At 43.3% G+C, this 13,407-nt stretch overlaps 1 protein-coding gene across 3 annotated transcripts in view; it reads left to right on the top strand.

Annotated features, from left to right (window-relative positions):
- Nucleotides 1–13,407, top strand: part of HMCN1 (hemicentin 1) — a 316,075-nt gene that overhangs the window by 65,871 nt on the left and 236,797 nt on the right. For all 3 annotated transcript variants that reach the window (XR_014220481.1, XM_082225398.1, XM_082225397.1), the window contains exons 5-6: nucleotides 3,900–4,071; nucleotides 7,956–8,062. Coding sequence is in view for 2 of the 3 variants with exons in the window: in XM_082225398.1 (XP_082081524.1) it covers nucleotides 3,900–4,071; nucleotides 7,956–8,062 (279 nt within the window). In the remaining variant the exon portion in view is untranslated. The remainder of the gene's footprint in view (nucleotides 1–3,899; nucleotides 4,072–7,955; nucleotides 8,063–13,407) is intronic.

The following is a 13,407-nucleotide window of genomic DNA, read 5'->3' as shown; positions in this document are numbered from 1 at the left end:
GCCTGTTCTGTTTTACAGTAGTACCTCGGATTAATAACTTAATTTGTTCCAGAAGTCCGTTCTTAATCTGAAACTGTTCTAAACCTGAGGTACCACTTTAGCTAATGGGGCCTCCCGCTGCCGCCGCGCAATTTCTGTTCTCATCCTGAGGTAAAGTTCTTAACCTGAGGTACTATTTTTGGGTTAGCAGAGTCTGTAACCTGAAGCGTCTGTAACCCGAGGTACCGCTGTATTCATTTCAACACCCCCTTCACCCGTGGCAGCAACTAATAACATCAAATTCATCTAAAGCAATGTGAGGAAGGGCTTCTCTTCTCTTTGCTTTCTATTACATGTGCTAAGACCTGTCCAAAAAAACAAAGAAACCTAAAGCCGCATGTAACATGCCAAAGTTTATGAACTTGAATTCCAGTCTATTTTTAAAGGTTTGGGGCTAGCGTGGTTTTTTTTTGACTTCACATCCAGGGAGCTTGGTGGAGCTTTTTATCCTTCAAGCTTTGCATTGCGAACCCAGGGGATGTGAACCCAAACTGAAAAAACAGTTTGTACAAAGCTCTGCGCGCTGGGACCTGCCAACTTTTGCACAGACTTTTTAGCAATGAGTGCATTGGCAGCTGCAGGGAAAATATAAAACCATGAACTGGACTGTAAAAATGCTGGCCTCCTAATCTGCGCCAAGGCTTGGATCCAGTACAGGAAGCACCAAGGCAGGTTTGGGCAAAGCCTGGGAAGTCCCAAGGTGAAACTCAGAGGAATCTGATACGTTGGAGGGACAGAACCAGACAGTTTGGACCATGGGTAGGCAAACTAAGGGCCAGGGGCTGGATCTGGCCCAATAGCCTTCTAAATCTGGCCCATGGACGATCCGAAAATCAGCGTGTTTTTATATGAGTAGAATGTGTGCTTTTATTTAAAATGCATCTCTGGGTTATTTGTGGGGCATAGGAATTCGTTCATTATTATTTTTTAAATAAGCCGGCCCCCCACAATGTCTGAGGGACAGTGGACTGGCCCCCTGCTGAAAAGGTTTGCTGACCCCGGTTTGGACAAATGTTTTGAGCGCTAACTGTCCAAGGTCGACTTAAGGTAGAGCTTGGAATATTCCAGAGTGTATTGGCTTTTGAGGCCTTAAGTCTTCTATCCTATGCACACTTACCTGAGAGTAAGCCCCAGGGAAGTTTTTAACATGTGATATTTTACTGTATTTTTGGTTTTTATGGAAGCCGCCCAGAGTGGCTGGGGAGGCCCAGCCAGATGGGCGGGGTATAAATAATAAATTATTATTATTATTATTATTATTATTATTATTGACCATAGTGTAGGACATGCTTCTGAGTATGGCTACATAGGATTGCATTGCACTGGTGGTATAGGGAAGTTTTTAATGTTCAGTGTTTTACAGTGGTACCTTGGGTTACATATGCTTCAGGTTACATACGCTTCAGGTTACAGACTCCGCTAACCCAGAAATAGTACCTCGCGTTAAGAATTTTGCTTCAGGATGAGAACAGAAATCATGCTTCGGCGGTGTGGTGGCAGCAGGAGGCCCCATTAGCTAAAGTGGTGCTTCAGGTTAAGAACAGTTTCAGGTTAAGTATGGACCTCCGGAACGAATTAAGTACTTAACCCGAGGTACCACTGTATTGTGTTTTTAATGTTCTGTTGGGAGCTGCCCAGAGTGGCTGGGGAAACCCAGGGGCAGATGGGCAGGGTATAAATAAAATAATAATAATAATAATAATAATAATAATAATAATAATAATAATAATAATAATAATTATTTATCGGATAGGAAATGACCGGCCAGTAGCCATAGGAGTAGATGATTGAACAGCCTGCCTCTTTGTCAATAAATACGCGGAAAGAGTTTAGCTTACAACAGCCACAAACTTCCAACCTCCCCAGGAAACTCCCTTGTGCATATAAATTAATTGTTTTAATTCAAGACTTCTTATGCTTTTAAGGGATTGATGCGATGCAGCAAATGTGTCTCTTGATTGTTTCAAATATGGCAACTCTGCGACAAAACCCGTCAAGGTGAATTTGGGTTAGGAAGATGGGTTCTGAGCACTTGCTGGGGAAATTTAGTTGTACAAATGGCAACGTACAATGAATAAATCAGTCTGAGGGAACCAAGCACTGCATTTGTTCACGGGGAAGCTGCCAAGGGTGGATGGCAAAAAGGCAAATGTGGGCAGAAGACCAATAGTATTTGCTGGATTAATTTCCATTCTGCACAGAGTATGAATAAGTGAACATTTCTGCTCCTACTTCTGTAGGAAGTTCTTCAGCATCCCCAACCTGAGTTTGACAATTCCTGGAACAAATCATGGCGGGTGAAGGAGGTGGTATAGAGGGGCGAGACCCTGATCCCCTTCTGTCCTGCCTGTGTGGTTATTTTTGCCAGATTCCCCTCCAAGCAGACTTTTGAGAGACAATTATTGGGGGGGGGGGCTAGTGCTTGCCACTTTCACTGCCTGCCAGCCCCAGAAATTCCTCCATCTGGGTGGAAGTGGTCTGCACGACCAAGTGGCCCTGCGTTTGGCTGGAAGGAAGTTACTGCATTTTTCGCCCTATAGGACGCACCAGCCCATAGGACGCACCTAGTTTTTTTGAGGGGGGGGGAATAAAGAAAAAAAAAATTATTCCCGCGCTCCGTGCAGCAGGCTGCTATCCGCAGCCTAGGGAGCCCTGCGGGAACTCCCGCGGGCTCCCCAGGCTTGCTGATAGCTTCCTGAAGCCTGGAGAGCGAGAGGCGTCGGTGCGCACCGACCCCTCTCGCTCTCCAAGCTTCAGCGAAAGCCTGCATTCGCCCCATAGGACGCACACAGATTTCCCCTTCATTTTTGGAGGGGGAAAAGTGCACCCTATAGGGTGAAAAATACGTTAAGTGGCTTTGAATAGGATATGGGTGGTACTTGTAATTGCTTTGAGCCTATAAGCCTATCAGTGTGTTGAGGGCTGCTGCCTGTTGGATGACTACAAAGGAGCTGTATTATGGCTTCATAGTGTTTGTTGTTGTTTAGTCATGTCCGACTCTTCGTGACCCCCTGGACCAGAGCACGCCAGGCACTTCTGTTTTCCATTTCCTCCTGCAGTTTGGTCAAACTCATGCTGGTAGCTTCAAGAACACTGTCCAACCATCTTGTCCTCTGTTGTCCCTTTCTCCTTGTGCCCTCCATCTTTCCCAACATCAGGGTCTTTTCCAGGGAGTCTTCTCTTCTCATGAGGTGGTCAAAGTATTGGAACCTCAGCTTCAGGATCTGTCCTTCCAGTGAGCACTCAGGGCTGATTTCCTTCAGAATGGAGAGGTTTGATCTTCTTGCAGTCCATGGGACTCTCAAGAGTCTCCTCCAGCACCATAATTCAAAAGCATCAATTCTTCTGTGACCAGCCTTCTTTATGGTCCAGCTCTCACTTCCATACATCACTACTGGGAAAACCACAGCTTTAACTATACGGACCTTTGTCGGCAAGGTGATGTTTCTGCTTTTTAAGATGCTGTCTAGGTTTGTCATTGCTTTTCTCCTAAGAAGCAGGCATCTTTTAATTTCGTGACTGCTGTCTCCATCTGCAGTGATCATGGAGCCCAAAAAAGTAAAATCTCTCACTGCCTCCATTTCTTCCCCTTCTATTTGCCAGGAGGTGATGGGACCAGTGGCCATGATCTTTGGTTTTTTCCGTTTTTTTGATGTTGAGCTTCAGACCATATTTTGCGCTCTCCTCTTTCACCCTCATTAAAAGGTTCTTTAATTCCTCCTCACTTTCTGCCATCAAGGTTGTGTCATCTGCGTATCAGAGGTTGTTGATATTTCATAGTGTTACTGGTCTGCAAAGCGAGGCATGCATGCAGTGGACTATAATATGGAAGCTGTTCCTGGCATTATCTTCTCTTGCAGGTGTTGAAATGGGTCGAAGAAGCCGTGCAAGCTTCCAAAGTCCATCTCTTATCGACAGACCACCTGACTTCATCTGTAAATGCTTGGCAAATCCCTTTTGATCCTAGTCTGAAAGAGGTCACAGTGTCCCTGAGTGGTCCTTCTCCAGTTATTGAAGTCCACGATCCTTTAGGTGAGTTATTAATGTCCCACATTTGTAGAGTAGGTAGGTCTTTAAAGTGTTTGGGGCTCGCACAGCCACTGTACAGTTCTGGCCTTTACATTGAGACACTCTAGGTGACAAACTCTTAGGAAGCAATGCATGGGGCCAGAGCACAAATGTGTTGGAATATTCTAGAAAGAAGTCGAGATACTTTGGAAGTGAAAAACTATAGGCCAATTTCACTACTAAATAATGACTATAAGCTATTTGCAGATATAATGGCAGAAAGACTAAAAAAGGTTTTGAACAACAGAATACATAAAGATCAAACGGGCTTCCTCCCAGGGAGACAACTAAGGGACAATGTAAGGAACTTGATAGACATTATTGAATATTTGGATATGAGCATAGATAGACAAGCGGCCTTGGTATTAATAGATGCTGAGAAAGCGTTTGATAACATCTCGTGGGATTTCTTGAAGAAAAGTTTGGAAATGATGGGAATGGGAGAGAAATTTAGAAAAGGCATAGAAGCTATATATAAGGAACAGAAGGCAAAATTGGTAATAAACAACACCACAACAGAATATTTTAGTATATATAAAGGAACTAGACAAGGCTGCCCCCTGTCCCCTCTATTGTTTATAACAGTATTAGAAATATTAAACGAGAGACTGAGGGGGGCAACAGAAGTCACAGGAGTCAGGGTAGGAAAGAGGGAATACAAAATCAAGGCCTTCGCAGATGACATTGTACTAACCTTAGAAGACCCAAAAAACAGCGTAAAAGAAGCTTTGCAAAAAATTGATGAATTTGGAGCCGTGGCAGGACTTAAGGTAAATAAAAACAAAACCAAAATGTTAGTTAAAAATTTAACAAAGGAAGAAGTGATAGATCTAGAAAGAAAGACCAAAATTGCGGTAGCTAAGAAAGTGAAATATCTTGGGATCTGGGTTACAGCTAAGAACATAAATTTATACAAGGATAATTACGATGCCACCTGGAGGAGTATAAAGAAAGACATGGAAATTTGGGGGAGGATGAAACTCTCCTTTTTGGGGAGGATAGCTGTTGTTAAAATGAACATTCTGCCTAGAATGTTATTTTTATTCCAAACCATCCCCATACTTAAAGGCCTAAAACAATGTAAAGAGTGGCAGAGAGCCTTGGCAAAGTATATTTGGCAGGGGAAAAGGCCACGGATAAAAATGAAAATTTTGATAGACAAAAAAGAAAGAGGGGGTTTTTCTCTCCCAGACCTAAGCTTATACTATGAAGCGGCTTGTATATATTGGGTAAAAGATTGGATAAAACTGGAGAATAGAGAGCTACTGGACCTGGAAGGCTTTAATAATTGGTACGGATGGCATTCGTACCTTTGGTATGGGAAAGTGAAAGTTCACAAGAGTTTCTTAGACCATATTTTTAGGGGACCATTATATCAAGCATGGGAAAGGAACAAAAACCTCCTTGAAAGAAAAACCCCATGGTGGATTTCACCAATAGAGGCCTTAACGATCAAGAAAATAAATATGGAGGAGATAAACGCCACCTATGAAGAAATGTTAAGAAAAACTGACCAAGGGCCCAAACTCAGACCTTATGGAGAAATAAAAAAATTATTCACTGGTTGGCTGCAATACCACCAGGTAAATGATTTGTTAAAAGAGGATAAGAGGAAGGCGGGTTTTGATGATAAAAAAATCAAAATTTAATATAGAAGTAATAGAAGGCAATAATAAAACCCTGTCCAGAATTTATGATATATTACTAGAGTGGTACACAAAAGATGAGGAGGTGAAGGAGGCAATGATTAAATGGGCAATTGACTTTGGTTATAATATTGATTTTGAAAGGTGGATAGAAGTTTGGAATTGTAACATAAAGTTCACAGCATGTATGGCATTGAGAGAAAATATCTGAAAGATGCTATATAGATGGTACCACACCCCTGTGAAATTGGCCAAAATGTATAGATTAAAGGATAAGAGATGCTGGAAATGTGGCGAGGTGGAGGGTGACCTATATTATTTATGGTGGACATGTAAAAAGGTGAAAGGCTTTTGGGAATTAATTTATAATGAACTTAAAAAAATATTTAAGTATACCTTTCCCAAGAGGCCTGAAGCCTTCCTGTTGGGAATGATGGATAAAGAAATTAAAAAGGAAGATAGGACGATATTCCTCTACGCCACCACAGCAGCGAGAATTATGTTGGCACAATATTGGAAAGTGGAAACCATCCCCAACATAAAGGACTGGCAGATTAGAATGGTAAACTATGCTGAGCTTGACAAACTAACAGGTAAAATAAGAGATCAGGATGAACAGAAATTTCTGAAAAATTTGAGTAAATTTTGGAAATATATTGGAATAAATGCTTAAAGTGAATTGACGGGGTTAGAACAATACGACCAGCGAATGAATTTAAGACTAATCAAATACGTAATGGAATCAAATACGTAATGGAAGGAGATATTTGATACTTATCAAAAGGACGGAGGGAAGTTCAGATTGTGTGTTTTTCTTTTTTTGGATGTGTGGGTTTTTTTTTCCTTGGTGATTTTTTCTCTGTATTTTCATATATGTCTGTTTTTTGTGTATAACTTCAATAAAAATGCATTTAAAAAAAAAAAAGAAAGAAGTTGAGAATTGGTCTTGAACAGGTTGGTAGGCAACAGAAAAATCTACCCAGCAACAGGAGCCTTTATAAAGGACATGTGATCAACAAGGGTCAGTGTAAAGTGTCAGTGTGTAAATGAGCATGAGACAGCATTAATCTCTGGCCGGGCAGCTGGAAGAGGAAAGGACTATGTTCTTTTATTTATATTTGACCAGTGTAGATTTTTGTAAATAATAAAAATCCTCAATAAACTAGGAAACTGCTGCAAGTCTATTAAAAGCCCCTCTTCAGACAGAGAGTACAATATTTACTAACTCTAGTGTGGATTGAAATGGGGCAGCAATAGCAGAGTCCCCACCCCCTGTCCTTATTATATATCTCATGGTCAAACTACATGTTCCATTAACCATGTAGGAAGCAGCCATATCATTGGCATTGTGGCTTGGGTAGAGAGGTCTCTCAACCCTTGTTCACTTCAAAAACTCAGACTTAGGCCAATACAAGGGGATGTGTTCCTTTGTGGGTAGGCAATTGTTAACTGCTACACATGCAAAAAGTAAGCATTTTGAGTGAAAGTGCGTGTGAGGCGATTGCATTTGAAAAGTTGGATAGTTGTTTATTTCCTTGACATCTGAAAGCATGAAGAAGTCCATTACAAAGGAGATATAGACAGGGTAAAGAGGTACAGAGGAGTTAGGGAACAAAGGAGGAAGGCTGCCCTAACGCAAGAAAGGCTGAGAAATCAGGAAGATAGAAAGGGAAGAAAGAGAGAAAGGTCTAGGCCAGCTATTAACCCCAGTTGCAAGCCAGGAGAAGAGAAAGGGGAAGGAAGAACGACGGATTACAGGAAGACTGTATATTTACTTTAGAAAGAGTTCCTTTGATGATACAGGGTAAGTCTGAACAAGGTCCCCAACCCAGAATTTCATGCCTGTTTTATGCAATTTTCTCTTCCTGCCTGTCATTTTTGGGAGATTCACCGATTTGTAGGAATTTAGTCTAAAGCAAGATGGCTCAATGTGAAACCTATAAGAGTTGACAGAATCAGCTTTTGTGCGATTCCGGGTTTTGCCAGAATGTTTAGAAAACTGGGGCAGAGCCAAAATAGCCAGATTGGTTTGGCTTGTGGTGTACTTAATATCTCTGCACTGATCATTGACAAGAATCTCACACTATTAAGTACCAGGTTTTCAAGGCATGTGGATGAGGGGGGGGGGCAAGGAGTTAAGTCTGAGCATTGCTGAGATGACGTAAAAATAAAATGCTTATTCCTTCTTTGCCTGTGTTGCAGGTAAGCCCGTAAAGAAAGGATCTGGCTTGAATGAGTTGCTGAATATTGAAAATTCTGCAACAGTAGTGAACATAAAAGAACCAGCGCCCGGAACGTGGACAATTAAGGTGATTTTCCTGTAGAAAAGATGCAGTCAATTTCCTTCATGCATGATGCATTTTTTAATACAAAAGCTGTGTTAACAGGGTTCTTGCAGTAGCACCTTAAAGACCAAATAAGTTAGTTCTTGGTATGAGCTTTCGTGTGCATGCACACTTCTTCAGATACATTCTGTATCTGAAGAAGTGTGCATGCACATGAAAGCTCATACCAAGAACTAACTTAGTTGGTCTTTAAGGTGCTACTGGAAGGAATTTTTTTATTTTGACTATGGCAGACCAACACGGCTACCTATCTGTAACAGGGTTCCTGCAGTAACATTTGATCACACACAATCCTTATAATTTTGGATGAAGTCCTCTTTCTTCTCTCCCACCATGGTTTGGGGCCTTATGCTAAAATTGGCTCTTTATAACTGTTGGTTTTGGGGATTCAGTGTCCCCCTAAGTCCATTATTGGTAAGAGAAAATTGAGTGGAGGCAGGATCCAGTGAAAGCAAGGAAGATCTTACCTGGCCAGTATGTCCATTCCTTTGAGATGATACATACTTTAGTTCTTGAATCCAGGTCACAGGCATACCCTATTCATACACGAAATATGCCCTTTAAGACAGGATTTGTAGGTGAAAATAACTACGTACTGGGAAAGGTTTCTCCAAGGTATTTCCTTCTGCTGAGGAAATACTTGGGGTCATCAAGAGTCAAGATGGCTTCAGGATTATTCTCCTGTAAATTTCAGACGTGTGGTTTATATACTTACGTATGTGTTCTTACCTTGTGCACTTACAAACATTTTGTTTTATATTTGAGCCTTTAGAATTTTTATAACAGTACAGTGGTGCCTCGCAAGATGAAATCAATTCGTTCCGCTAGTCTTTTCGTCTTGCGATGTCTTTCGTCTTGCGAAGCACGGTCCGTCGCAACTGCGCCTCTTCATGCGGCTTTAAGAAAAAAGCGAACAAACTCGCAAGACGTTTTCGTCTTGCGAAGCAAGCCCATAGGGAAATTCGTCTAGCGAAGCAACGCAAAAACCGAAAAACCCTTTCGTCTAGTTTTTCGTCTTGCGAGGCATTCGTCTTGCGGGGCACCACTGTAATGTGAGGACATTTAACCCCTCATTTTGGAAATGCTGTGACCATCTTGATGAGATGCTCTAGCACGGGCATAGGCAGCCTCGGCCTGCCAGATTTGGGACTACAATTCCCACCATCCCTGACCACTAGTCCTGTTAGCCAGGGATCTTGGGAGTTGTAGTCCCAAAACATCTGGAGGGCCGAGGTTGCCTATGCCTGCTCTAGCATGTAGGATTGGTTTCTTCTGATTTTTGAACCTTTGCACAGCTAAAGTCAAGATGACCTGGCTCTAAAGAGTAGTAGACAGCCCACAGTTGGCTGCTTTCTTTTCAGAAAGAGGCTAAAACCCCCACAGTGGTTGGGATCAAAGCTGTCACGACACTCGCATGTCTGGCGAGGAAAACAGGAGATTAAATTTAAGGAAATGAAGCCCTAGGCTGGGAATTTTGATTCTGTGCCTTGTAGCTTCTTTGGGATGGGGTTGGAAGCGTAAGTGTGGCCTGTCACCACCCCAAGGAAGCAGAAGATATGTTGTTGATGTGCATATTAAGCAAATCCTCGTATAACTTGCAAATGTGATGTCCTCTGCTGTGTACTTCTGAACAGCAGGAAGTCCTCTCCAGACGATAATTGTGGCCAGTGCCGAGGTTCCAAAAGGGAGGTACAAGCATGACAGAATTATTCCACACGCCATTGCTGCCTTGTGCTCTTAGGATTGCACAGGTTCCCAAGCCAACTCTTCTAAGCTATAATTACTTAAAGGCTTCTGTTGGTGAGCTGGGCCTCCTAACATCCCCCGCTTCCCACATACATCAATCCTCCTGTAGGAAACGCTCCTTTAAACATCACAGCCAGCTCTGCAATACAATAAATGGTGGATCTGGAGGATCTCAAATGTTTGGGTTTCTCAGAAGGGAAGGGGGGGGGAATTGAGCTTCTCTGGAGTAAATGAAAATGCAGCACAGATGGGCAGCCAGGTTGATGAGGATTTGCTGTCCCCGCCCTGCATCCGGAAGACAAGTATGGGCTACATGTTTGCATATCCTGCCCTCCCACCTTAACTGTGGCCAGATGTCAGCACCAGCACTAAACACAGTTACCGTATTTTGCGCCCCATAGGACGCTCCGGCCCATAGGACGCACCTAGTTTTTTGGGGGAGAAATAAAGGGGAAAAAATTATTTCCCCCCCAGGTGCGGGGCTGGAAGAACCAGGTCGGGGAACAGCGGGAAGGCGCGCTCTGCCTCCCCGCTGTCCCCCGAGCTTGTGGGGCTGGCTATGGGGAGAGCTGCGCTGAGCCGGGGACTGCAGGCAGCTCTGCGCGGCCATCCGGAGCTGGGCGGGACTTCGCGCCCCGCTCCCGATGGCCGCGCAGAGCTGCGCTGATCCCGGGACTGCAGGCAGCTCTGTGCGGCCATCCGGAGCTGGGCGGGACTTCGCGCCCCACTCCCGGTGGCCGTGCAGAGCTGCGCTGATCCCGGGACTGCAGGCAGCTCTGCGCAACCCTCGGAGCCGGTCTCCCAAGGGTTGCGCAGAGCTTCCTGAAGCCTGGAGAGTGAGAGGGGTGGGTGCGCACCAACCCCTCTCGCTCTCCAGGCTTCAGCGAAAGTCTGCATTCGCCCCATAGGACGCACACACATTTCCCCTTCATTTTTGGAGGGGGAAAAGTGCGTCTTATAGGGCGAAAAATACGGTAAGTCTAACCTGGTTCCTCGTATGTAGCAGATTTAGAATCCTGGTTAAGTGAGAAATATAATTAGCTATGTTAAAGTGGTGCACACGTACCTCTAAAGTATAGATAAGGTCAGATAGCGTGATGGGTTGTAATCGACTCGCCTCCGCTGAGCATCAAGGTGAAAGTGGATCCACGCTCTTACCTGGGAGGGTTGCAAGATGGCAGTAGGGATGTGGGTGGTGCTGTGGTCTAAACCACTGAGCCTCTTGGGCTTGCCAATCGGAAGGTCAGTGGTTTGAATCCCCGCAACAGGGTGAGCTCCCGTTGCTCTGTCCCAGCTTCTGCCAACCTAGCAGTTCAAAAGGCAGTGCAAGTAGATAAATAGGTACCGCTGTGGTGGGAAGGTAAATGGCATTTCCGTGCGCTCTGGCTTCCGTCACAGTGTCCCATTGCACCAGAAGCGGTTTAGTCCTGCTGGCCACATGACCCTGAAAGCTGTCTGTGGTCAAACGCCGGCTCCCTTGGCCTGAAAGCCAGGTAAGCGCCACAACCCTATAGTCTCCTTTGACTGGCCAGGAATCCTTTACTTTACTTTTTTAGAGGCAGGAGATAACTGTGATGGCATCCATCTGTCTCAGGACAACAGAGGAGTGTTTCCTGGAAGGGAGAATTTGCCATGGAAATGAGAGGAATCTCATGATCTCACAACCCATTATCAGCCAGTTAATCATAGTTAGGAAGACACTGATTCTACATTGGCTCCAAAAAGAAAGAAAGAGGAGAGCAAGATAAAGCAGACTTGTAATCTGTATAAAATCAGCATCAAAAGGTGCTTGGCAACAGTTATTCAAAAGCTTGGGATGATTTAAGAGAGCATTGGTACCCTCTGCTAGCTGCACTCCAGCTGTTGACCTCAGGAACCCTGGGATAGAGAATAGTGAGTCTGTATAGCAGCCTCACTGTAGCTGGTGTCAGTGACCCTGTAGCTGGAGTCAGTCAGCATAACGCCCTCCCAGGCCAGGTGGAAAAAGGCCTGCAAGGCAAGGAACAGGTCTTCCAGAACTCACAGCCAAGATGACAAAATTTCCAAAAGTCTGATTCCTGTGCTTCAGAAAGTCGCACAAGCAGTAAAGCTTGACTTAGCGAAATTCCTAAATTATTGGTGTAGGAACAGAAGAATGAGATGTGAGAGCCATGTAGCTAAGATGGAACAACCAATTAAATCCTTTTCGCACGCAAATTTTGTTGCTCTAAGTTCAGACGGCATGACTCTCACAAGTCTTTACTGAGTTCCTATACCAATATTAGGAACTTTCACCACTGTAACAAAGCCAGGTTTCACTGCCTGTGCTTTCTGACTGATGTATGGAACAGCACATGAACCTGACCTTTGAAGAGTTTGTAAGTAAGCCATTTTTAACTTACCAAATGTGTGGTCTTTTTAATATGCTAAGGGAAGAAGGAAGTTTTGGAAGGAACTCACAAGGGCATATTTTAAAGGTCTATCAAACTACTTGGATGCATATTTTGTGATTTTAAATCTCTGCTGGGGTTCTTTCACCAAGGAGAGCTTGCCTGAGACCTGGATTTTGGCATCAAGGAATTATCCTTTTATATTTTTAATTTTTGCTTGCCACCAACAGGGAAAAGATGCAATTGCATATGAGCTCAAAGGGCAAACAAAGCAAAACAGAAAGGCCTTACTGTCTTCTTGTTGGAAGAAACCTTCAGGCCAGTCAGGTTTAAATGGACCATTTGTTTAAGGATAGAAAGAAAAGTGGGGGGAAAGAACTGAATCTGAAATAAACAGGAAGTATTTGCAGTTATTGGCTACAGTCCCACACATAGTAATGTGGCTAAATCTCCCACTGATTTGAGTGAGAGGGATGCAGTTGTAACTGTGTGCAGGACTGCAACCATTGTGAATGAGAGAGTTCTCTGCTGAATGCTGTATTTATTCAGAAGGTGACTGTGATAGTGATTCTTGCTATTCACACACAGCTTCCCAAGCAAATTTCATCCGATTAAGTGAAAAGCCACGATAATACAAGACAGAATCAACCCAGCTTAATGAGTTACACCCTTTGAAGCCTCCACGAAATATAAAGCCATCTGTAGCTATAGTAACTTATAAACAAAATATAATACTTTCTTAAAACTAAACAGCATACTAAGCCAGACTGCGGTTTCATATATTACAAAAAATGCATAAAATCCAGTGTATATGAGACCTTTTAATTTAATTTTTGGAAGAATAAAATTCCTATGACCTTAATTGCTTCTTGTACATTAATTGAAAGAGTTTTTCTTTCGTTATAAGGGGTGGGTGGGTGTTGCTTATTTGTAAAAATGCTGACCAGCGTTTTTAGGCCTTGTGGATATAAATCTGAATGGTTATAGTTTTAAACTCTCTTGTCTGTTGCAGTCAAGTTCATGCTAAACCAAAATTAGCATGAGGTAAGGTAACCTAACATTGCTCACATGAGGTTTGAATAGCTCAAACCTGTATCCAGTGTTTCAACATTGCCTCAATTCCGTCACTGCACAAGCCGTGGTTTAAAAAAAGCTAAACTGTGGTTTGGTGTGACATCAACAAGCCATAATTGT

This window comes from Podarcis vaucheri (assembly GCF_965113315.1).
Source record: "Podarcis vaucheri genome assembly, chromosome: 6".
NCBI lineage: Eukaryota > Metazoa > Chordata > Lepidosauria > Squamata > Lacertidae > Podarcis > Podarcis vaucheri.
Note: the sequence above shows the minus strand (reverse complement) of the source record. Positions and strands in the feature narration are given on the sequence as shown.